This window comes from Bactrocera neohumeralis, chromosome 6 (assembly GCF_024586455.1).
Source record: "Bactrocera neohumeralis isolate Rockhampton chromosome 6, APGP_CSIRO_Bneo_wtdbg2-racon-allhic-juicebox.fasta_v2, whole genome shotgun sequence".
NCBI lineage: Eukaryota > Metazoa > Arthropoda > Insecta > Diptera > Tephritidae > Bactrocera > Bactrocera neohumeralis.
The window spans coordinates 51372881-51399446 of NC_065923.1; the positions used below are offsets into that span (position 1 = coordinate 51372881).

At 37.2% G+C, this 26566-nt stretch overlaps 1 protein-coding gene across 6 annotated transcripts; it reads right to left on the minus strand.

Annotated features, from left to right (window-relative positions):
* Nucleotides 1–4896: 4896 nt before the first annotated feature.
* Nucleotides 4897–26340, minus strand: LOC126762672 (uncharacterized). Of its 6 annotated transcripts, none has more exons than XM_050479580.1 (9): nucleotides 25657–26333; nucleotides 25341–25540; nucleotides 18316–19406; nucleotides 16947–18233; nucleotides 14282–16759; nucleotides 13943–14192; nucleotides 12041–13879; nucleotides 8903–9298; nucleotides 4897–6853 (listed from the first exon to the last, which is right to left on the minus strand). In XM_050479580.1, exons 3-9 carry the CDS (start codon nucleotides 18349–18351, stop codon nucleotides 6414–6416), a joined length of 6726 nt encoding a protein of 2241 aa, XP_050335537.1. In that variant the 5' UTR covers nucleotides 18352–19406; nucleotides 25341–25540; nucleotides 25657–26333; the 3' UTR covers nucleotides 4897–6413. The 6 variants fall into 6 exon arrangements, 5 of the variants coding, with proteins under 5 accessions (XP_050335537.1, XP_050335539.1, XP_050335536.1 ...); XM_050479582.1 differs by having other exon boundaries at nucleotides 18316–18384; nucleotides 18525–19406; nucleotides 25341–26333; XM_050479579.1 differs by having other exon boundaries at nucleotides 18316–18469; nucleotides 18525–19406; nucleotides 25341–26333.
* Nucleotides 26341–26566: the final 226 nt, after the last annotated feature.

The following is a 26566-nucleotide window of genomic DNA, read 5'->3' on the forward strand; positions in this document are numbered from 1 at the left end:
CCAAATTCTGGTTAACGTCTCTTTTGATGTTCCTAGGGGGTGGCTTCGCTTCAAGCAGACGACTGCATAGATGGTTTCTGCGAAAACATCCCAGGAGAAACTGTTGGAGAGGAGTTCACAATTTTCCTTGAACGATATGTACTATGTACTTTAGTTAAAAAGGTCGTATGAGGATTAAAGGAGCACAGGCTGTCGAATCTAAAATCTTTAGGTTGTTGACAGTCTGAATTTTAACGTCATTAACTGTGACAGACTAAATGTACTCCTAAGTCCAGTTCGTGAATATGGTCCCCCTAGGTTTAGTGGGGAAGACTGTAATGCTCCTTGTAAAGAAGAATCGAGAAAGATCGGAGAGATACCGTTTAGTTTTGAAGACATGGAATCGAGTCCACTGCCTGAAGTCAATATCGTACAATCATTTGCGAACAAAGTGATGAAAATTCCCTCTGGTGGTTAACGGGTAGAGAACACCATCCTGGTTTCCCAAGTTTTCCAGGTTACAGTTGTGGGACCATTATTCCGACTTCTCACACATCAGGTATTTAAAGAGTGGTTAGCGACATGTAGAAAACCCTGGTTATATTGTTTACTCCCGTCGAGTCTTGATGTTTTATCATCCACATGGTTATTCCGGCTGGGCCAACGGATTTGGATGATTTAAGCTTGACACTCCAAACCTCCTCATCGGTAAAAGCAAGTAACACATCTTTACAAGAACTTCATATATTGATGCTATAGTGGTCCGATTGGAACAATTGCTTTGGCTTACCTTAGCGAAGTCTCGTGAAGATAGTTTGTCAAATAAAAAAAAACTTGATTTCCATCGGTCAATATGTATAGCTATATAGTCTTCTAATATCGGCGGTTTTGACAAAAAAAAAAACAGCTTCTTGGGCTTGAGTTCATTAGTGGACATGGCTAAATCTATGTATTTATGTATTCTATACATTATAGCATCTTGGAAACGTAAAAGTTCTAGTGTGTTAAGAAATTAATATTAATGATTCATTAAAAGAAAACAATGTGAAGTTACTTTAAAGTGACTTAATCACTTTCACCACTAACCTTAGAAACATATGTTTCATACATAATAGGCTCTTCTAATAACTAGTCGTGCCTCTTTAAGCCTTAATAACTGTCTTATTTCCTGAATGCACTATGACTTCAATTGATTTCTTTATAACGGGACCATGGCAAACTAGTTCTAAAATCTTTATCTTTTATTTGTTGGCTTTTGTTTAACAACTTCACACCACCTTGTGCCATAAGTATCTTCGAGTTTGAAAGATTTGTTTCCAATCCAAAGTTAGCCATTTAGCACGAAAGCATGGCGCGAGCCCTCCTGGAAGATTAAGTGATTCGTATATGGATAATGCAAACGGTTCTACATTATCGGAATTGACTAGGATTTTATCCGGGCAGGGTCTGTTTTTCGACGATCTAACACTGCTTGCATAGGTGGCAGCAGCAGGGTTGCTAGCATTGAGACCAACTCGGGCCCGGAGGAATTTTTCTGCCACGTTTGCGCTAGAAGGCTTCATCCCAACTCCAGCTTGTTTCGGTGCAATACATGCAATGGATGGGGCCATCTTAAGTCACATCAGTGTTACGTGGCCCTATGCTGCCAATGCACTACTGCGATATTAGCCTCTACGACTGTGCAATCCGAAGCACTCAGCAACTCTTGGTTCCTCGTCTGTTCCATGTGTCAGATCGCCTTACGACAAAGCGTCACATCAGTCAAGAGCAATTCTTGTACTGGATGCAGACTTTTACGTAAGGAACGCGAGCGAGATAATGGTGGAGGCCTAGCCTTCATACTGCACAACACCGAGCAATAACTTCTCATCAATGACCACCTCGAGCGCAGGGATACTACCCTTGAATCTCAGGGTATAGCTGTTTGGTCAGGCGATATCGAGCTCGAAATATTTAATATATACATCCCCTCTTTGGCATTTCTATCTGTTCAAGCCCCAACCAGCATTATGGCCTGATAATAGCATAACCAGGCGACGTGTGCTAACTCTCGCATCAGACCATTTGCCTATAATTTTTTCGATCGCCGAACCTATCGACTTTATTTCTGTGGACAACCGTACCTTCTTTAGCTTTAACAAAGTTAATTGGGCCGGCTTCACTGAACTAAACGAGAACACCGCCTACGCATTCTTACGGACGTAACCTTTGGCGAACGTCATTTCCACAAGGTGATCGCAGCTTCTACCACTCGCTTTATCCTGGCTGGATGAATCGTGGAACTCCGCCCTATTTCTCAGCCGAAGCCGCTTTTTAAGCTAATGAGCGCGACACCTTACGCCATGCTGATCTTTGTGATCCCCGAATAAGGGATCTCAATTTGGCAGACAAAATGGATAGAGTATCTGAAGTCTTGTAACCTCTCCACCGACGTGAAAAATCTTTGGACTATTGTCAAGGCTTTGTCTAACCCGAAGAGATATGATGAACGAATTGAAATTTAATCAATGGCCATGACTCTTCGGACCCGAAGAAGTGCGCGAACTGCCAATTCACATTGTACCCCTCGACAGACAAATCCAAACGCTGTGTTTCTAGACAGCTGCGCAAAATACAAAAAGATTGTGCACAACCTAGTTTCACCGATGACAACAAAGCAAATTCTCTAAATCCATTGGCCCAGATGAAATAAACATGCTGACGCTAAAGCACCCAGTTCGACGGGAGTAAGCTCCTTAACTGATGTGTGGAAAAATGGAAGACTGGTTCCGGGAAACCCGCCAACAAAGGGGAGTCTTATCGACCAATTACTCCCCTTTCTCCCAGTAGTGAAGACACTTAAGGATTTGTCACTGCCGACATTGACTCACCAATTGAGTCTAGCAAACCCCCAGCATGGTTTCCCCAAAGTGCACAGCCCCACCACTGCACTTAGCGTCATAAACACCCAGATATTTCATGGTCTCAACCAAAAATCACCCTGTGAAGGACAAACCTCGTAGCGTTGGATTTGTCAAAAGCCTTTGACACAGACAAATACACAACGCTACTTTAACACTTTGAACAATCCATGCTCGCAGAAGGTGAGAATAGGTGGACTATGAATCATCTGAGCGGTCGGCAATCATCCGTACAGCTTCGAGGTAAAAAATTCAAATTAATAAGAATTAAACAGGTGGTTCCGCAGACTGGTGTCCTCTATTCGTTACTGTTTAATTTCTATATTTCGAAACTGCCTCAACCACAAGAGAAAATTTCTATCGCCTCGTACGCCGATGATTGCACTATATTGACGTCGGGCAATGGAATCGATAACGATAAGAACTGGACGAAGGAGTACAGACTAGACCTTAACATTGCAGTCGGTGACGTTAAAATTTCGACTGTCAATAATCCTAAGATTTTAGGTGTGACACTAGACAGCCTGTGCTCTCACTCCCCATATGACCGTGATAGCTGTCAAAGTAAAGAGTCGCAACAAAATCCTCAAGTCGCTAGCCAGCAGCACATGGGGAAAAACAAAGAAACATTGTTGGCAACGTACAAACCAATCGGCCGGCCGGTCCTTAATTACGCCGCACCAAAAGGTTCTCCTGTAGGCAGTAAAACATAGATGAAGAAGCTTCAGACATGTCAAAACACCGCACTCCGGACTATAACGGGATGCCTCTTGATGTCACCGATCGAACACCTATACAGTGGAACTGCAGGCTTTAAGTTACGAAACATAACGAACTTCTCTTCAAGCAGTTTCTGCTGGGGTGTTTTCGTCTCCTAGGATCACTAAGTCTTTCCTAACTACGTCGACAACTTCATACAATACGCCTCTTTCCTACACTACGTCGTTGCCATTAACACTTTTAACGACACCTTCTCAGTGAATGATGTGTTTGGAGTCAAACCACCTCAGATTGCCGACGTTCGGGATACTGTAGCAGGTTAAACTCCTACTTATCCATAATCGACCCCAGCATACAGTACCAATTATATGTCCAGCATGCTACGAGGCCTACCTCCTTGAACATTACTACCAAAGCTGGGATTATAACCAACAAAAATCACATAACCACCAAAGCCAAATATGCGAATTTTTTGATCAAGCGTTAATTTCTACTAATTATTTGGGACTTTTCAAATATATAACCAAAACACGACTATAACTGAACAGTGTTCAACCCAATTTCATAAAAATAACTCATTTCTCAGTGACTATTAGATCTAGTTAGTTAGTTCTAGAATTTTTTTTTCAAATTTACAGTTATAGCTGAAGATAATCAACTAAAGTGGTAGTGGTGCGTTTTTATTGACCGGAAATGTATATGGAGAGAGAGAGAGAGAGAGAGAGAGAGAGAAAATGCATTTATTCATAATTTGTTTGTATTCTCTAAATTATATTTATTAATTAATTTTAGGTTTGTTTATAATTTATTGCTGCATTTGTTTGTATTTTTTCGTTTAGCTTGATATTTGTATTTATTTTTAATTAAATGTATTATTTATGCTTAATCGTATATTAATTGCCAAATATTAAATAATTAAATATAATTAAATTATTTAATTAACATAACGTATGAATTAACTGTTTTTTACAAGCGTACAATATCTATATATATATATGTATGTATGTATGCATATGTGTGACACATTTCGCACAATAAACAAATGCGAAATCTAAGAAAGAAAGAACTATATAAATAATAACTCCGCTAAAAAATTGGTTGCAATAGTCAAAGTATAACATTTCTTTACATATACTATAAATACATGTATGTATATATACATTAATATATATGTTTATATATATATATATATAGTATATATATAATTTAATATATTTACTCAAACGAGGGTGTTGTGAGTGTTTTTGTATTTTACTACATACACATGCATATATGTATGTTTGTTTGTGTAGATTGATTCACTTTTGCTTTTTAAGCAAGTTGTAATGGTATGCTGCGCGCATGCGCTTACGATAATTAGCGCACTTCACATTCTAACAATTCGTTTTTAATAATTTGTAATTAATCTTTTTTTTGTTTTTTGCTTTCGAAAATTACAAGAGTAGCAATTCCTTCCAGCATGTACATGTACCTGCAACAAGCAGTGCAAATTAGAGCAGCAAGAATAATATGTATGTATGCATACGCATGTTTTAGTTCTCGAAGGGAATAAATAAATAATAAAAAATATACATATACATATATACTAAAACAACCTAACGCCCAGCAATGTGCGTCGCCACTTCTGGGGCAGGGTGAGTTCTGAAATTTTGTTTTCGTCAACGGCGAAAAACACAGCACTAAATTGATTGCAAATTTTGTTAATTTTTCTCTTTTTGTTTTAATTATTTTAGGTTAGCTTAATTCTACTTTCGATACGAGCTATTAGTACATACATGTGTATACAGTAAACACCTGGAATCAAAGTTGGCTGTTTAAAGGCGTTCGTTTTGTGGTAGAGTGTGGCGCTGAATTTGCGGGAAAAAAGCGCGAATATTGTTATTTATTGTTTTTGGGATTCTCATTGTGTATGTATGTATGTATGTATGCATGTTGTATGTGGTGCTTAAAAATAACTACTAACAACGACTTTAGCCACTTAAATAACAAACATATACACATACATATACATATATATGTATGTTTGTAGATTGTAGGATGACTAGGGTAGAGTGGTGTTTAACCGAATTAATGTTTTTTGTTTTTGGTTTTGCAATAACATTTTGATATTTATCAAAGTGGGCACTTTTAGATTTCATTATCATGCGAAAGTGTCCGTTTCAAATATAGCTGGATCTTATGCAATAGAATTCATCAAAACCTTCTATACATCTATATATAAATGGTACATAATTTTAAGGAAATTAATTTCAAATATTTTACCGATTAAAGGATATTTATTTACAATCCAATTCATGCATACATATGTATGTATATCGGCATTACTACTTTTTTAAGCATCTTTAACCCTCAACCCTAGAATTGTTTAGAAATAGTCAATTTGAAGTTTTGATTGCCGTTAACAGTGTGAGATGAGCGAATAACGGTAATGGGTGTTCATTATATATATGTTTGTTTGTTCGTTTTTTTGTTTTTTTTTTGTTGGAGTATGTGTTAGGAGTAGATGAATTTACTCGTACATTAGTTAGGGCAAAGTATAATATAATACCTTAGATTAAATTTTCGTATTTTGTTTGCATTTGCAAATACAATTATTTTGAATATTTTTGAGTTTCCTTTCTTAATAATCTTTTTTGTTTTTGCTTTGTTTTAATATCTGCTTTTCTCTTATTCTGTTTGTTTATATAATTTTTCATTATACATTTTACATACACACGTACACACACTAATACACACCACACACACACATACACTTCAGCCAATTGTCGCTACCCAATTGTTGTTGGTTCACTCTATTCATTTATATATATGTATTTATTTATTTACATCAGTTGCCGATCTTCGCCGATTTGCTGCTTGTTGCTGATGTTGGTGTTGCTGTTTGGCAGCCTTGGCTAATGCCGAAATTAGTTGTTGATTTAGACTGGCATTGCCGGTTGTGGTTACGGTGCGTCCTGCAACTTGTATATGTTGTTGTTGTGATTGCTGTGTTGTTGGCGCCGCGGCTAAATGCTGACCTATTATAATCGTTTGCTGCTGCTGTGGCTGTTGATTCTGGTGCGTGGTTTGCGTTTGAGATGCAGCCGTTGCAGTCACTTGATTTAATATGCGCGCATGTTGTTGTTGCTGTTGCTGCTGTTGTTGTTGTTGTTGCTGTGGCGTTTTGATAGTTTTCAGCTGCAATTTTTGCGTCGACATCACAATGGGAGTGGCAGTTAGATTTGTGGTTGTTGTAATGGTGTTCGCATTCGATGCTGAAAATGGATTTAAGACGAGTAAGAAATCAGGAGGTTAGAAAAATAATATATGTATAATATTATTAGAACATTTGTCTAGTAGCAATAATATTATTGAAATATTTTATGTTGCTGCTGTCTATCCAAAAAACTCTTCTAACAAATAGTTTTAAGCCAAAATTGCTGACGATACAGTCTTTGGCAGGATGTACATTCAAAAAATCGTTGTTAGGCTTAACTAATTAGCAAGCTATGATGGGTGACTAGATTACCAAGGGCAGGATTTTAATACTTACTTGCCAAGGATACAAAAAGTATAAAGCTGTGTACAGTGAAACCTCTACTTGAGGACATCTCTCTTAACCGGACAAAAATTCAAGAACCAAGTTTTAGAACAAATTCCACTCTAACACCTGGACATTGTCATGTTCGGGTGCGAAGACTTTATTAACTATTTTTTTTTTTGAGTAAATAAACCGAACAACCGAAATCTATGTACATATGTAAATAATATGTATATACGAGCAATATAAGTACATACACACATTTCCTTAATTTTATTTGTTTGCTTTTAGACATTCGATATTGGAAAAACCCAAACTGCCACTATTGTGTAGCAAAAGAAAGATATTAAAAGAATATCACTGATAACATGAATGAAAAGAATCTGAAGTAAAGATGGCTCAAAAATAGCCAATCTGTGTTTGGGTGGTTTATCAAAACCAGTCAACAAAAGATATCAGTGTCATTTATTCCATTAGGAGTTTAACCTTTTTCCGTATCAATTGGATGCTTGGAAAAATGGCGAAAGAGACATAAAGTGAAGTTCAAAAGCGTATGTGGGGAATCTGATAAGGTTAATACCGAACATGTACATACATCAATTCAAAGAAAAGCTAGAAGACAGGTTATTGGGCAACAGACTAAAATATATTTTTAACGCAGATGAAAACAAGACTTTCTTCCGTGATTTGACAAATTACGAAAAATGCGTTGGCGCTAAATTATCGAAGGAAAGATTAACAGTACTATAGTGTGCCAATATGACTAGAGATAAAGCTCATCCGCTAGGGATCTGAAAAGCAGCATGCCCGACAGTTGATTGGAAGAAAAATCCTAAAGCTTCAACGTCTTGTGAAAACGTTTGGTAAAAAAATAGGTTTTCAGAAGACAAAAGTTTTATTTTTTTCGATAATGCCACAACTCATCCTCGAGATATTAAACTTGATAACATAAAGTTCATATTTTTACCCTTGTAATATAACATCCGTATGTCAGCCCCTCAATCAGCGCATTATACAGAATATAAAATAAATATCAGGTTGTTTGTTTTATTAAGATTAAGGTTTTCAAAAAAAGGTTTCTGACTTCGGTGAAGACGACAATATTCTCATATCGACAATATCGACTTTGATAACTCTTTTAAATGAAAATCAGCAAGGTCAGACTTTTGTTAATCGCTGAATTTGTTAATACAGAACACAATATTAATATTGACATTGTAACTGACGTAAATACTGCTGAGGAATTACCTGATAGGGAAACCGAGGTCTTAAATAAAGTATGTGCCCAGGGTGCGGGTCAGGTTAGCCCATATTCTGAAGCACTAGTACAACTTTGCGCAATAAAAAATTTGTAAGTGACGACGTTACTAAAAGTGTTGATAAAAAAAAAAGGAATCAAGGAAAATTCGACAAAAGACGGTAAAAGAATTTAGCAAGTAGTTCGACGCGAAAGAACTATGAACACCCCCGTGTAGGATCGACTGACCTCAATTAATAATGTCATGAAGGGTATAACTTTCTTTACAACAATTACTTTTCTTTAACCATTTCTTTTCTATATTTGCGGTTTCATCTTTTCCATTTTACTGAGATTTGTTAAAGTTAAGAAAACTTTCATTCTGCACTTTTTATGATTAAATGTTAAAGTAAAAACTATTTAATGATGTGAAATAAATAAATATTGCATAATATTAGTCTATTCAAAATATACTATATATGTATATATGTATATGTAAAAAATGATTTATGATTGTGTGCTATGCTCCGTTAAAAAATATCTTACCATTTATTGGCGTTGTTGCGATCTTCAGCGTGGAACCGCCTATATTCCTTTGCGTTGCAATCAATTGCCGTTGTGCGCCGCTCAGTTGCTTTGTGCCCACAACTATGTTGCGCGGCCGTTGCTGTATGGTGCCGACCAATTGAATTGCCGTCTGCTGGCCACTGCTGACTATGCTGCTGCCACCAGCCGCACTACTACCCGCAGCAACACCACTCACATTTATTGTCGTTGTTTGCTGTTGTTGCGATTGATGTCCTTGCTGCTGTTGCTGCTGCGTCACTTGCTGTTGTTGTTGCTGCTGAAGAACTATGCTGCCACCTGCAACACCACCACCACCACTTGAGGTACGAATTGTTTGAGGATTGAGTTTTTGTACACCGGGACCAACAAATTGAGCTGGAATTGAAAGGGGAAGTACGCGGGTTGTTGTTTTGATTTTTTGTTGCTGATTTATTGGTTAAATGAATTGGCTGGCTGATTGATTGACTGACGCTAGGTTATCATAAATATGTTTGTCCTTTTTGTTAAATATGTCACGAAAACATTTATATATACATACATCTTTTTTTGGGGATGAATATTTAATGAGTATTAAAATGTTAGTAACATATGTAAGTATGTATATGGCGAGTGCAGCGATGGGAATCGAATCTTAATGTGATTCGGGCAAGAGCAACGAAATGCAAGAGTTTGTAAGTGCTAGCTTGTGGGTATTTATATGCTTGATATTAAATAAATATTATACATGTGTATGTACATTTGTTTCTGTATGGCAAAATGGTTGGGAGCTAAACTCTCATAGGGATTTACGGCGACATATCGGTTGTAATAATTTTATACTTTTATATATATATATATACATTTTTTTTGTTTACGGTGAAATTATGATAATGTGCAGTGTAAATATGTTGGAGAAAAATTGTGATAATTGTGTTTAAGGATATAAGCAGTATTTTCGAGGATAGGAACAGGGAATTTTCGTCCATAAGCAATGAAAAATGCGAAAAGAAAATAGAATTAGTGTAATTTCGTCAAGTTGAATGGAATATTTTTTGTAAAATCGTAGGGTTTAGTGGTTTTCTTTTGTACGACAAATATAATAAGTAATTATGATCTAAGGAACCATATGCATATAAACATATGAATGCACATATATCATATATTAAAGAAGAACTATCTTCAGTTAAAATTAAAGTTTTAATCCGAGCTAGATATACAAGAAAAACATTAATTTCGGCTGTACGGAAGCTATACTTAATGATTTGAATAAATTCGGAGCTTTTAGAGTTTCCTTGGACAATAATGTATGCTAAATTTGGTAAAAAATCGTTAACTTCGGTTATACCAAAGCAATAATACAATATATATGTATGTATATACAAATACAAACATTATTTACAAGGACTGTGATCGGTCAATTTGTATCGCAGTTATATGCTCTTTGAAGATTGCATCATTGGCTTAGGCGATAATTTCTTGTAAATATACCGTACAAACACTTTTTTCCGATCGTTCAGCAGCTATATGCTATAGATATCCGGTACCGGCGGTCCCGACGAACCGGAATCGATTCTACGCACGGTAATTGACCCGGATTTTATCCGGCCAAGGCCTTTTATTTTGCCGATCTAACCCCTTTTGGATCGGTAAGTGTTACGAATAAGCAGCTCACCAGCCCTTTCATAGAATGGTCTACTTGGAGTCAAAACCACCACCCATTGCAGACGAAGAGCTCGAGTTGCCGCGAAAACCTAGAGTGACCCTTGCGCAGCTTCGTTCTGGATACTGTAACAGGTTAAAATCCCTACTTATCCAGAACTGACATACCGAATAAAAGTCAAGCATGCAAAGAACCCCCGCATGACCCAAACTACCTCTTTGCATGCCCAGCAAATTCCACTCATCTTACACTCCTCTCCAAAAACGATTGAGTAGCTGCTTGGGGAGAAAAGAATGTGTGCAAAATTTCAGATTGATATCTCAAACATTGAGAAACTAGTTCGCAAATATACTCATACTTATATACTTTTAGGGTCTCTTGACGTTTTCGTGTTACAAATATCTTGGTAAACTTTTTACCAAGATAAAGACTGTTGACTTAAAGACTTGTTGCTTTGGTATATTTCAGTTAATGTAACTAACTTGCAATAGATATTTTTTGGTTAATTTAAGTAACAAAATAAATTCCTTTTGGTTTTCCTATTTTCCGACTTCTAAGCAATTATTTTGTGACGCTAGAAATATACCCTCAATAGTTTTGAAGAATGCTGCCGAGTAAACAGATTTTGGGAGTCAGTTTTCGGGTACGTAGACTCGACTCCCATGGGAACGTTAACAATTTAGCAGTGAATATATTTATGTTGTTCTTTTAATAATACGTATTCGTTACTTGTTGGACAATAACAACAAGTCTTACTTAAAGATCTCACTTATACCGTTATGTTCCAAATTCTACAAAAACCCGCTCTACTATAAAAGCATACCCTCAACTTTACAGAATTTTTATATGTATGTATGTATATACATGCATTAATAATTCATAGTTAGATTTAACTTTGTAAAATTACAAATTGTCTAAAAAATACTCGGGTCGGCTTTAGAATACCGTTTTAGGATTTCGAGGATAAAATGGCTATGGGCGGATAGAGGAGGTTTTCCAGATCGAGAATGCATATAGATATGGCCACTGGAAATTTGTAATTTTCCAGATATTTGCGTTTAAAGTTGAAAATTTCAACTATTTACAGTATGTATTTTTTCGATTTAAAATATATTTTACATTTGCATTGGTCATTTTTATATACTCTAGTACTTCACTCATTAATTTGTACACATTTATTTCACTTAATATAGTACAAAAATAGCATTAATTCAGTATTTGTTTACATTTTGTTTAATTTTATATATGTACATATATGAAAATATTTTAAATGTAAAATACATTTTAAATCGAAAAAATATGGACTTTACATAGTTAAAATGTTCAACCTTTAACGCAAAAATGCCGAAAATTATAAGTTTCCCGCCCATTCCCATTCCCATTTTATCCTCAAAATCCCGAGAGGGTATTCTAAAGCTTTCCCAAAATTTATTTAAATGTAAGAAATTTAACTGAATAACACTACTAATTGTACTTACCAATTGGCAAGGTTAGCATTGTTGTTGTAGTGCCTCCACCACCCACTACATTTCCCACATTGCTACCAGCACCTGCGCCACCTGTCGCAGTATTCGTTAGCACTACAGTTTGCGTGCCAGCAGTTGTGGCAGTGCCACCAGTTGGCAGATTAACAATCGTACCCGTGGGCGGTACAACATGTTGCACATGATTTTGTGTTTGCTGCGTCCCCGATGCCGCTTGCAGAGTTATCGTATGCTGCTGTTGTGTCGACTGTTGTTGTTGCTGTTGGCTGTGTGTTGAGACAGGAACTGATACCAATAAGCTGCGTTGCTGTATATGTGTTTGTTGACCCATACTACTGCTACCGGCGCCACCAGCAACATTGTTGTTAGAGGAAGCAGTGACACCACCACCACCAGCATTGCCACCGCCGCCGCTAACTACACACGATACAGTGGCAGCATTCGTTTGTGATGTGTGTTGTGGCTGTTGTTGTACAGCAGATTGCAATTGCAATGAGAGCGGTTGCGCCAAGCCCGGTATTTGTAGTTGTACGTTCTGCAGGCCGGGGAAATTGGCTATGGCGCCTTGCAATAAATTAATACCTTGTAAGTTCAATGTGGTGGTAGTATTGGAGGCAGTAGATTGCTGTTGTTGTTGTTGCTGTTGCTGCTGATGATGATGATGCTGTGGGGATGGTGATGGCTGTGGATGTGGACTAGACATAGGTGAGTGTATGGATGGGGCAGCAGCTGGCGATTGCACCAGCGTTTTCGTTAGATACTGGGTGTGTGCGTGTGATTGCTGTTGTTGCTGCTGCTGTGGCGACATATTCGGTATCGCCGTCGCTGTAGTGGCACTATTGTTGTGCAAACGCTCAAGCAATACTTGATTTTGCGTTTGCGACGATTGTGAATGATCCGAACCAGATGGGGATGGTGTGGCCGCACCGAGCAGTGTCAAACTGGTTGCGGTGCCCACCGAGTTGGTGGCACTAGTTGGCTGTGGCACGGCGAAACCACTAGCATTCGATGCATTCGAATCACTGCCCGGCGAAGGTGCTGCCACACCAACAACTATAGCGTTTGGCGGTGCACCCGTATTGCTCGAGTCGCGTCGCAATGCATTTGCCAATGCCACACGCTGTTGTTGGACGCCACTATTGAGTATTTTGATACTATTGCCGGTTGTACCGCTCACAGCGTTAACTGCATTCACTGTACCACCATTACCACCCAAGGTGTTCACAGTGTAGCCAAAGTTTGCCGAATTTGGATTTGTCATAATGGCTGGCGGGGAGGCTAACTGTGAGGCGAGTGCCGACATTGAAACGCGTACCGTTTGATGTGTTTGCTGAGCTTGTGTGCCGGTCGTTTGTTGTTGCGATTGCTGCCCATCCGTTTGATTTTGGTGTTGTGTTGCTTGATTCAGATTGACAGCAACCAAATTGCCGGCTGCAGTGCGGAAGGTAGTACCCCCAGTACTGGCAGTTACAATATTACCACCACTGGTGACGATATTGAATTTGCGATTAGTATGCAAGAGATTCTGCAACACTTCATTGTTGGTTGGTTTACGTTGTTGCACGGTTGTAGTTGCCGCTGAGACAGTGGTTGGCTGTGTTGTCACCTGGACAAAACTATCACCACTAACAATGCTTTGATGTTGCTGTTGTTGAGGCGTCGAACTTGTGTGTTGCACCAATGTGACAGTCTGATGTTGGCCAGTGGAAGTGGTGAAAGTGCCGCTTGCCACAGGCGTACTTGTCATGGCAGCAGGTGCGCTATTCAACAGACTGCGTATGGAAGCGTTGCTGCTATTCTTTACATTGCTGCTGCTGCTCACAGTGTTGTTTGCTACAATCAATCAATAGTGATAAAAATTGCATATAACATTGGTGTAAGGTGGTAAATATTTACAGGATTGCTGCAACTGCTGTTGCTGTTGTTGTTGCTGCTGCTGCTGTTGTTTTTGTTGTTGGAACTGATTGGCGCTATTCATGATGTTTGTGAAGATTGCATTTATCTCAGGATTGGTGTGTAATGTAGTGGAATTACTACTATTGTTACTACTGGCAGTACTCTGTTGTTGTTGTTGTTGTGCAGATTTATGCAAAAGCTGCTGTTGCTGCTGTGCAGTGAGTAAAGGCGCGGCCTTCAGCTGCGCTTGCTACAATGGTCAGTGTATTATGTAAGTACGAAACAAGAAATATTGGGCAATGAGTTTAAGTAAATAAATAAATACATTGAGCAACATACCAATATTGGCACGCTGGAACTGAGTTGTGTGCGCAGTGCTGAATTTGCACCAGCAACGGCATTCAATTGAGCCGCCGTGATAACCTGAGTCTTTTGTTGCTGCTGCTGTTGTTGTTGTTGTTGTTGTTGCACGTTGGCAGGTTGTATAGTGATGCCGGCATGTTGTATAGTTTGTGTTTGTTGTTGCTGTTGACTTTGCGTTATAGGATGTTGTTGCACTAACACTAGAGAACCATTGCTGAGACTGAGTTGCGTTGTAGTGTGCGCATTACTACCGCCCACCGAATGTAGTTGTATGTGTTGTGTTTGCTGTTGTTGTTGCTGCTGTTGCTGCGCATGCACACCGCTCGTCTGCACATGCATCGTTGAGCCGTTCGCATCTATAAATTGGGTTGTAATTTGCTGCTGCTGCTGCTGTTGTTGTTGCTGCTGCTGCATTTGTTGTTGGCGCAATACTTGCTGCACCGCGGCAGCATTGCTGGCAGTTAAACCGACAATATTGATATTCTTCGACAAATTGCTGCCGGTTGGCGTAATAGCAATATGTTGCTGTTGTTGTTGCTGTTGCACACTACCGCCCACTCCGCAAACACTTTGTGACACTTGCTGTAGACCGACAGTGTTTATATGCTGCACAGTAGCGGGCAATATGTGTTGCTGCTGTCCATTCGGTCCTACCAACACAACGTGCTGTTGCTGCTGCTGCTGCTGCGTCTGTTGATTGCCACCTGCTGTTGCTGATGCAACGGTCACGTGTTGAGCATTCACATTTGCGGTTGAAGTATGTTGCACATGCTGTTGTTGCTGTTGCTGTTGTTGTGCTGCTAATAGAGCAGCTTGCCGTTGCTGCAGCAACAGAGCTTGTCGTTGTTCCGGTGTTATCCCCGTATGCGTTACCTTAGGCAAGTGGCCCGGCATCAAATGCGTTATTTTAACCGCTTTGCGACCCTCTTCGGTGAAAATCTCTGTGAATTGCTGTATGTAGCGATTCGCATGTATGCGTGTACCTAACGAAAAGCGACACGACTCGCCATTTCGTTCCCCCTCACGATAATCACGATCAACATACAGCTCACCCAGGTACTCAGAATTTGAGGGTCGTTGGAAAATCGAAAGTTTTATGTGATATATCACACGACGTCCAGCATTTTCTTCGCGTTCGGTTTCCAGCACATACTCCTCGATCAGTTGCGGCTGGCAATCCGTGGTTTCGCGTGGCCGTTCGTACGTTTTGGCATACTTTTCCACACTTATTAGCTGCTCGGGCACCTTTAGATTCGCTGGATACTCTAGACGTGGCGGTCGAATAGGTCGTATGACGTCACGCGGACGACGTGGCACTTTCGACGAGAATGACGTGAGCATGGCACTCACCAATGGATTATTGCTGGGTGCTGTTGCCGCTGTAGTATTGGCATTTGCACTACTACTGGTACGTGGTTTGGCGCGTAAACGCGTCAAATAATCACACAACTCCAGTCCGTAATGATGTGTGAACTGATCCAATTTCCGTTTTCGATTTATCGATATCTGTGTATACTTCTTCATTTGTCGCCGCAACTCGTGTGTATTAAATAGTTGACGTGCATTCTGTGCATTGATGGCGAAACGCCCAATATTAGGATCGGGATCTAGACACAACGGTTCCGCAGTGGCCAACACTAACTGACTTTCTAGTTGTAATTTGTCCTCTGCGCCACAAATTGCTGCACCAACCATTGAGGGTATTGTTGGATTTATGCTCATATTCGTTGTGCTTGCCAAGTGCTGGATATCAGAAAAAATGGTAGCATTTGTGGGCCGCAGGAGGACGTGTTTCGTATCACAGATATTCGTCGATATAGCGAAGGTTTGTCGAAAATCGCGTATTTGCGCAATCACGCAGCCAGCGTAAAATACATTTGGCTTAGCGTAGGTACGGGGTTCGCTATCATCTTGAGAAGCGTTCAGTGTGAGGCTAGGTGCATTCAACATGTCAACTAGAAAGTCCGGTATTACCTCACGATCGATGCACTGCAACAACTGATCGTTCTCGTAGGGCCAACGCAATACTTCGATTAAAGCGTACTCATGTTGTTGGCTATTATCATCAGCCCTACCGGCTGCTTTCAGCTTTAATTCAGCTGTACTATCGAAGTCGGTGCCGCACTTTAAATCTGGCGGTATGGAGGCCAAACTCATTTTACTACTACTGTTACTGCTACATGTATTCCGACTAGAAGCACCTCTATATATGTTGGCAGAGGAGCTGATACCCATGCCAACTAGCCCGCTTTCAGTACCGCTAACGCCCGGTACATTGCCGGACGCCTCGCCACCATGCACTAATTCACCGTTAGCTGTCAACAACTGCCGCTCATCATAATGTAATGCTAATGAGTATCCTTTATTACCAGGGTATAGGTTTACAACGATAGTGTTTAATTTTTCGCTCTCTACTAAACGTTCCAAAACAAAAGCACGTGAACGCTGCTTGAGCTGCAAAATGTAAGAAATTTATAATTATAATTTTAAAGGTTTGCTGTTATTTTTTCTTTTTTTCATTTAATTTGTTTTCTTATGATTTGTAATTTTTTGCGTTGGGTATAAAATTGAGTTACTTAACATCGAAATTGTAGATAATTTACACAGTCACATGCTATATTATAGTAGAACATATACTTACCCCAGTTTCCGTAAACGCATTTAAATCGTTAGCCAGCAATTGCAAATAATTTTCTCGAATCTTATCATGTATGTTGAAAAACTTAGATGACCCTGTCGCCGATATTGTTCCACTAGCACCAGATGTTGTTGTTGTTGTGCTATTAGTTGGGACAGTGTTGTTGCCATCGCGTTTGTTAGTTGACGCACGCGTCGTTGATGTTGATGGTGATGATCGGCTTGTTGCATCTTTAGAAATTTTCTGCCGCTTACTAGGCGAAGAGGTGGGCGATGAAGATGCGATCGCACCTGCCAATGGCGACGATATATTTAACAAATGCTGCGGTGGATGATGATGCGTCGATGATTGCTGGTAATGGTGTTGGTGATGGTGTGAATGATTGCTGTGCTGTTGTTGTTGCTGTTGAGTACTAAAAGACGCGGAAGGACGTTTATCAGCCTTTTTGTTATTGTTATTACTGGTTATTGTAATATTATTATTGTTGCTATGATGCGTTGCTGTTGTTGTAGAAAATTGTGATGACTGCGTTAAAGATGTTAGAAATGCATTTGTTCCGATGCCACCATAACTGGTATTAGCAGTTGAATCGCCAAGTGATGATGAGGAATTTACGCCCGGCGGTGTTGATAACAATAAATCGGGCACTACCGGCGATGGTGAAGTGATCGAATTAAAGTTGGAAAGATTTGTAGATGATGAGCATGATGATGGAGATGGCACCGCAGACGAAGTATTTGCATGCGTTGATGTTGTGGCCGATGGCTCTGCGAGTAGAACAATTCCGTCCAAGCTACCGATATTACCGCTGCCACCACCAACACTACTGCTACTACTAGTTGCGAGTATTTCAGCAGGCGGAACTTCACTGGGCGATTCAGTTCCATCGTCGAAAATACAATACGGCGGTTGGCTAGGAATTTGTGTGATGTTACAATGTAGCAGACTGGAGTCAAGCAACGAACTTTTCGTGGGAAATGTAACGCTGCTCAATGGTGCTGGTGGTGGCGGTGGTGTTGTGAGCTGTTGTGGTTGCGGTGACGGTGCAGGACACTGCAGTGCGGTCTGTAAGTGCTGATAATGCGAGTACTGTGGCTGCTTGGTTTGTTGAGGAAGAGAAGAATGTTGTTGATAGATTAGTTGCTGGTGAGGATGTTGATGCCTTAGTATGCTGCTGCTGCTGCTTCCGCTTGAATTCAAAGATGTTAAAGCTGAAGTTGTTGAATTACTGTTACTATTTATGCTAGTATTGGAGCCTTTAAGCTTTTTAAGCGTGTCATTTATTATAAACTGCAATTATAAAAAATACACATAAAAGTTTTAATATATATTCATATATTTTATAGCTTTTTATCTAATTATCACTACTTACATCAGCTTCTTGACATGATGAATCCAAGCTTTGCATGGTGCCAGTAAGTCCTTCCTATTACAGTAAAACCTAATCACCGACGACATTCAAATTAAATTCAATTTTGTCGAATTGTGCATTAAATCAGTCGGCTATTTGTCTTGAATTTAACACACTAATTTAATTGCAAGATTGATTAGTTAGTTTGGTTAAAAATACTCAGTACTCACTCGACTCAAGCATAAGTTTTATTATAATAATCAGAGGATTTACTTCAGTCTATAGGAATGACGTAGTGTTTGCAACTCTTTCTATATTTCTTGTTTTAAACGTGTATTAATTAATTTACAATTCAACAAGTTAATAATTAAATGGCGCGGAAAATACAGTCAGAAGGATTTCACTCTTATGGGAGTACATAGATGATTTTACTCAGTTAAATGAAAGTTATTATATCTTGGCATTTTAGAAATGACACTGACTATTGAAACTATATTTTTGTTTAATGTTTCTCGCTTAGTTTTTTCGTGTGGTAGCGCTGGCATAGTGGCAAGTCTGAAGAATAATTACCACAACTGTTGTTTCTTTGTTAGGATGTTTTTAATAGTAGAAGGTATTTTTACTAATGCTAACAAATTATGGTGGGTAGGTAGCACAGTATAGTCACATTGCCTCTAGTTTGCGCTTTTCACTTTTCGCCTCTTTTGATTAAGTAATTTTTATATTTTATTCAGTATTTTAAAATACATATTTATGTATCCTTCAGATTTGTTCGGGTTTATATATTTTTATTAAATTATTAGAGGTATGCCGTTTCCTTTGTAGTTGTCTTTTTATTTAACCTTTGAAGGTGCTATTGAGCCGGGAGTGAATTTGCGCTCCACAACCGTTTTACGTATACGCTTTCTTACGTAGTTTCCTTCTTCTTTTTCTTGTGCACCAACTTCCTTCAAATTACACGATATTCTTTTACCAATTTTTGACAAACTGTCTGATTTTATTCAATTGCTTTTTTATACTATAACAACTGCTTCCCTTTTTGTATTAATTGCTTATTAACCGTTTTCTTTAGCTTTTTTGGTTTGTTTTGCTCTTCAATTTGTTAATGAAATCTGAAAATGGAAGAGGAAAATGATAGAATACATTATGACAAAATTAACTCTGCATAATTATGACACTATGAATATACTTTTATAATTATAGAGAATGGAATAGCAAATATTTTATGAAGAATAGACATTATAAACTATTTAACGTTACGAATTACTTTTGCATAATTATGTTTCACTTGATTTCTATATGCAAATACATACACATTTATCCGAAGTCAGTGCATAATCATGGAAAATACAAAATATCAGCTAAATATTATTACATGTATTTTTTTCTTTTGAAGGATATTTTGTTTTCACATAAAATTTTAACCAAATCACAACATATCGCGTAACTTGTAAGTACACAGCCAGGTTTAATAATGTTCATTGCGCTTTTATACTTCTGACCTAACATAAGCACAATTTAGACGGTCACGCACCGCTAAAGAAATATTTAATGCACTTATAAATATCTCTTGTATTTATTTAAAAACAATACCTTTAAAAATATTTTTCTTTATGAAAATGTGAAAAAGTTTTGCAATGTTTGCATTTGACACGATTTTCATGATTTCCTTTTGTGTATTTTCTTCGCTCTCACTCAGCACGAAGTGAGTGTTGCCACTAAAATAACAACTAAAATTAATATTTTTGAATATTGTAAAATATACCAATATAATTGTTTCTTGAAGGAAGCTCCACTAGTTTGCGCTCAACGTTATTTCAAATATATTTTATTTTTGTTATTTAAAAAATAATACACTTCATAAAATTGGTAATCAAAATGTTGTTTTTTATTTGAACAAGTTTTCTTATAAATTAAGATTATTGTTATCACAATAAAAACAAAACTTTTAGCGTTATATTTTTAAGTTATTATTAAGTTAAGTTAAAATTCAGCGAACTGAAAGCTCTATCAAAACTTGTTATCCATGGAAGCATTTTTTGGCAGCCCTGTGGTTCTCAAAGAACCAGAGGAACTAAGAAGTTGACCAATTTCCCAGGCTTATCATTTTAGAAGATAACGTAATTAATTACGTGGCAACACTCCCTAACTTCAATCAAACCAATGTCCTGTCAACATACCATGCTGTTTCCATTATTTTTTCTCTCGCCGTCGTAGTTGTTTATTTGCCAAACTCTTCGGTTTGTCTACTTAAAATTTCACAAAACTTTGCACTTTTATTCACAATTTAAACCAACTAAACTTAGCACATCTGAAAATATAACTGGTTGATGCCTTAATCTATCATTGGGCATATGTAACTTTTTCTTTATTTGTCACTGCCTCGTCGTGGTTTCGGTGTCGCATTCGTGTTAACACCTTTTCTATTGTTGTCCACTTATTATATTTTTGTCTTCTTGTTGTTGTATTCAATATACTTCCAATGTTTCTTGTTTTCCGTCACTTTGCTTTTATATACAGTTTGTTTTGGTAAAATTTATATTCGCGCACCGAGCAAAATTGTTTATTAAACAAAAAATACAAACCGAATACTTCTAGTTTGTATTCCGCTTTCACGATGTCTTTTCATCCGAGTGAATTTCACTTTATTCTCCTCTTGCTTGCATTCAGATTTGACTGATGTTTCTGACAGTTCTCTTTATCGTTACTTTTCGTCTACGGCCACTACTCGCTATTCATGGCGATTAAGTATCTTCAGAGCGAAAATGCAATTGAGCCAGTGTTATATTAGTAAAATTATACGAGTATTGCAGCGCATTTGAACATATGTAAACGGCTGCAATAAATACGTGTATATGTGTCTGTTAACAGAGTTAAATGCATTTGTCTTTATCTACCATTCACTAGGACAAATGTTATTAACAGCTTCTGTTAGATGAGTGAGAGAACGCTTCTGAGTAAATAATCGTCTCTAAAGGAATGCAGTGAAATATTAATATCCTGTTGACTCCTAATTATGTTCGTAAGTTTATTTTAAGAAATTATTTAAGCATAAGTATTTTTTATGTACTAATAATTAACTATTATTACCTAATAATATACATATGTCCGAATATATATTTTTTATTATTATTAAAATATTATTGAATTACTATTAACATATTTAGAGACTCTTCCTTGACAAATACATACTAGGTTTAGAAAATGACTGTCAAATTAAAATTTTATAGTAACAAATATTTAATTTACATTAACTTATACATACAAACTGTGAATCAGCTGTTTTGGAATTCATACCGACTTATATTCACAGCGGAAAATGAAACTGATAAAATAAATCAGCTGATTTCAGAAAAGGTTGCCGTTTCTTATTGAATGCTATTTATTTATAATTGTTATACAGCCATAAAGATTAAAACAGTTCATAGATAATTATGTAATATTTTTAGGATTGCTTTTTCGAAACTTACGTATTAACGCAACCACAGCAAAAAATTTAAGGGTTATAAGAAGAGAGTTCTACGCGAAAGTAATAAGGAAATCCTGTTGTTGGATGCACCAGGATTATCTTGGTGAAACGCCACCAAAGCAAAAAGAAGTATCAAGCCAAAGGACTAAGGATAACACGGTGTTGACCATTTTTGCTGCTTTGGCGTTAATACGTAAGTAACGTTTTTTGAAATAGCCAAAATTACAAAAATATATTTTCAAATATATTTTTAATTTTCTGTACACTGATTGCTAGCTATACATACATATATTAAGAATAATTTATTAAACAAAGGGAATTTTAAATAGTAGAAAACTTTAGAAAATTACCAGAAAAACACACAAGAAATTTTCCGCAAGGGTTCAGAATTAAACCTTTTCTTTATTGCAAATTATAAACATAAATAAAATAACAATATAATACATAATCATTTATCACTTAAGCATTACATTTTTAAATGTATCGTTACCAATAGAATAAATATTAAAATATTTTCAGGTTAACAAGTAGAATTGATATGGACAGGGCTTTAAATAATGTGGACGAAAAATTCTATCCGATCGGAAATCATCTCAATTTGTATCGTATATTTGTCGGCGTTTTGATTTGTCGGTATTTTGATTGTCGGAATCCTAATTTTTGAGATTTTGATTGATTGCGAATAATTTTGAAACCATTCAGGGTATAGAAAAGAATATAACAGGTGGCGCAAAAATTACCTTTCGATGTTTTTTGGAAAATGAAAAACTTTTTTAAAAAATGAAAAACTTTGTTTCTGCTTGTGGATTATTCTTATTTGACCATTTAAATTTTTTTACATCAAGTCGAGAATATGATATCATGTAAATGACCGCCGCCACAGTTAATTGTCATTTGAGCCCTTTTTATGGCATTTTCCATCACTTTGGCCAGAACTTCCGGCGATAGGTCCTCACATTCTTGACGGATATTGTCTTCAAGAGCTGCAAGAGTCAGAGCTTGTTAACATAAACCCGCGACTTCAAAAAGCCCCACAAAAAGAATTCTGGTGCGGTCAAATCAGGCGATCTTGCTGGCAAGTGCAAATCGCCAAAACGGGAGATTAAGCGCCCGGAAAATGTATCCTTCAGCATATCGGTTATGGTACGCAGTGTAGCGTATCATTGTTTATTTACGTGTATTTCGTAGGCGTTTACTACACAAATGTCAAAACAGAACTGACATTAGAGGTCAATTGCAAAATTTATAGCATCTTCTGATCATCTTCTAACTTTTGCGCCATCATCTGTCGGTATATATGCGAACTAGTCTCTCACTTTTGAAGACATATGTAGATCTAAAATTCCCAAAAATTTAAACGCAACTATCTAGAAAACTATAAGTTTCCTGCGGCCATAACTACATATATATATATTCTTGATCTGGAGAACCTCCTCTATCCGACCATTCCCATTTTGTTTCCGAAATACTGGGACGGTATACTACAGTTTTCCCATTTTTCACATGTCGGCATTTTGGTTTGTCGGTATTTTGATTTTTCGGTGTTCTGATTTGTCGGTATTTTGATTTAGCTGCATATTTAAATTTTGCCGGTATTTTGATGTTTCGTCGCTCAAACAATTAGCAACGCAGTATTTTAAAACATTTTTATCCACATTTACAAATAATTTAGGTAAGTTTCTTCAATTTATGCATATTACAATAAATTTTTAAAGTACAGTGTATATTTATCTTGGTGTGTAAAATGGGAAGAAACAAATCTTGTGACGAAAGTACGATAGCATTATGCGCGATGATGAGAATTCCTTTTTTGAGATTTCGTAAATGTTAATGATTTCTAATACCATGGTGTTCAGTACTTTGAAACCCACAAAACTACAGCGAAAGTGCCACACAAGAAAATACCACGTATAACCACCGTTAGAGATGATAGTTCCCACGACCTTCGGGTCTAAGTAACCGGAGCGGAGCTGGATTATTATTTGGCTATGGACTGTCCACTCGGCACTATTCCTCGAAATTACTTCAGGAATGTTTTCTGCCGCTACAACAAAACGAGCGAATGGTGTGCGAATAAAAAAATAGCCCCAAAAAACTGGAAATGAAATTCGCGTTTGAATTATTGAGAACTGGTTGAAACTGTCAAAAGACATTTAAGAGGAAAAAAAACTCTATGGATGATTTTCTATGAAGAAGCCGCTGCTGTATGAGCGAAATCGTAAAAAACCGATTTGAATTCGTAAAGAAATAACTTCATTGCACTCAAAAGGAGAGAAAAAGAAAGGAAAATATACTCTCACCAGACAGAAAATTTTAGATCGGCATCCGCGATTTAAAGAGGGTGCTCAATCAGCACCTGTATATTTCTATTCTGAGGGATGTAATACTTCCATATTTCGACGGCAATAAGAATATTACTTGGCTGCTTCAGCTAAATAATGAACTCAAACATACTGCGAAGAGTCATCGTTGGATGGACGATTATGTGATTTATTTATTAGACTGGCCTTCGTGCAGTCAAGACCTTAACTGCATTGACAATCTCTGGAAGCAATTCAAAACGAAGGCTCGATTGCACAAGGTCGAAATTTTCAACGAACTATTGGAAAAGGTAATTATTGAATGGGAAGCAATTTCCAAAAAAAAAAATGAGAGAAGTTAATTGAAACAATGCTCGCAGATTTAAAGCAACAAATATCATTTCTCCAAAAGAAAATAAATTGTATAACAAGTAGAATAAAATTAAATTAATAAACTACATATTATTTAAGATCAGTGAAATGTCAGTTAATTATCCTGCAAAAGTTTATATTTTTCAAATGAACTTTTCGACTTGTGAATGGTTACATGATTCACACAGCAACGTTGCTAATAATCAAAATTAAGTTCATTGAATGGCAACTTTTTATTTGTGAAGTATATGCTTCGCTACAACGGAAGATAACGGTTTTTTTGCTGTAGTCCGGTTGTTTCGACCGGAAACGAGCTGCTTAGACAACGTTAGACCAGTAAAAAAAAGGGATGTTTTATTATTGTATTTCAGAAGTATAAACTTTTGTATATTTAAGATAAGGCCTTTCCTCTGAATAAGTTGGTGAAATAGTTGTCGTTGTTAAATGGAATTTAAAACGAGCACTTTTATTTCAAAACGTTCATTTTCATAATTATTTCTGTATATTTTTTAAATAATTTAAAACAAATGTTCGCTCTTTACAGTATTTAAAGGGTTTTCCCAATTTTTTATAAACATAAATAGAACAGAAGTTAATTATGCAATGCAAGGTTTACCACATTAGAGACCACTTGTAATGTTATGGTTAATCTGGACATTTTAAATGTAAATTTACAATTAAATCTATCAACAGACCTTACAAACAGCTGTTATTGATAATAACAGAATAATATGTAATTGGAAGGAAACATTTTGTTACTAAAACAATCCGCATATTTTCTGGTTACCATGCATGCCTTTTTATTATTATAAGAAAGTAACATTGTAGAAAGAATGAAATGTTGATACATTTTTTATTAATATCAATTGCAAATATTAAATTTAAAATGACTGCAAAAAACTTACCATTATTTACTCTGCTATTTAAATCCAATGATTTAATGTACTAAGTCTTTATAATATCAACATTTGAGTAACATATCTGGTTTTACTTTCAAATATATTGTTCCATTGCTCACAATGTTCCGTGATTGAAATTTCTTCACAGTCCCGCTCGCTCACGTCAATGGCGACTCCATTATAGTAGCACTCTTTTATTCACGCCACTGTTTATGAAAATGAAAACAAATAAACAGATGAGCCAGAGAATGTAAAGTACTTCACGTTCTCTGGATGAGCATCAATTCACTCGCGATGTTTGTTCGTAATGTCTATTTCTTACGTTTTCGCACGCACGCATGCACATATCACACACTTTTATACGAGATGATGCACAGAGGCACAGAAAATCACCAAATATATTGTGACTGCGCATCGGAACGAGTACACTGTAATGTTTTTAATACCGAATATGTGAATAGTTCTTCACATTCATAAGCATCGAGTGCATAGTACGGAACGAGATAACACTATTTCATAGCAGCTGTGCGAAATGCTACGCAAGACGCTCGAGGGGCGAAACTGCGGCTGCGACTGTGGCTGCTACTGCAGGGTACTTGTGTGGGAAACGCCGAACAATTTTCGTCTACAAGTATTTCTCACATAAAATTCTTAATAATGTTTTGTTCGCATGTACACGATTTCACTCATTCACAATAAACAACCCATAGAATTGTCATTCTGTACACTTCGCAATAGTGTACACAATCTCACGAATTGCGAAAAAATAACGCAATTATGGAGAAAACGACAACGATGGAAATACGACCGAAATCGCTTCACAAACTAGTCTGGCTCGTTTTGACCGTTTGCTGTTAAAGCGAAGGATTCCTTTTGGTTATGAGTGCAAAAGAGATGGCATGTTGTCGGTAATAATAACATTTTTGATTACCACATGGGTATAGCGTGTGTCAGAGAGAAATCGAATAATTGTGAAGTTATATGAATTCGCCGCAGGTGTTTTTCTCGTTCAACGATGACAGGTCGGGGACAACGAGTACGAATGACAGCTGGAAACTCGAACGAGTATAGCATGTTCAGTGGAAGAGCTGTTAAATTGTATTATTTTTGCTTGCCTACTGAAATATGATATTGTATTTATCGTTCAGAAATTACATGCTCTTTATGTAAAGAAATTTTGTTGTAACCTTAATGCTGAAAAAATATATGTTTAGTTCAAAAAATTTACAGGA

Coding starts and splice junctions, on each gene's coding strand:
- LOC126762672 (XM_050479580.1), bottom strand. CDS start 18,351: ATGCAAAGCTTGGATTCATCATGTCAAGAAGCTGAT. Junction 16,760..16,946: donor ATGCGTTTACGGAAACTGGG/GTAAGTATATGT, acceptor TACATTTTGCAG/CTCAAGCAGCGTTCACGTGC. Junction 13,880..13,942: donor ACAGCAGTTGCAGCAATCCT/GTAAATATTTAC, acceptor GATTGATTGTAG/CAAACAACACTGTGAGCAGC.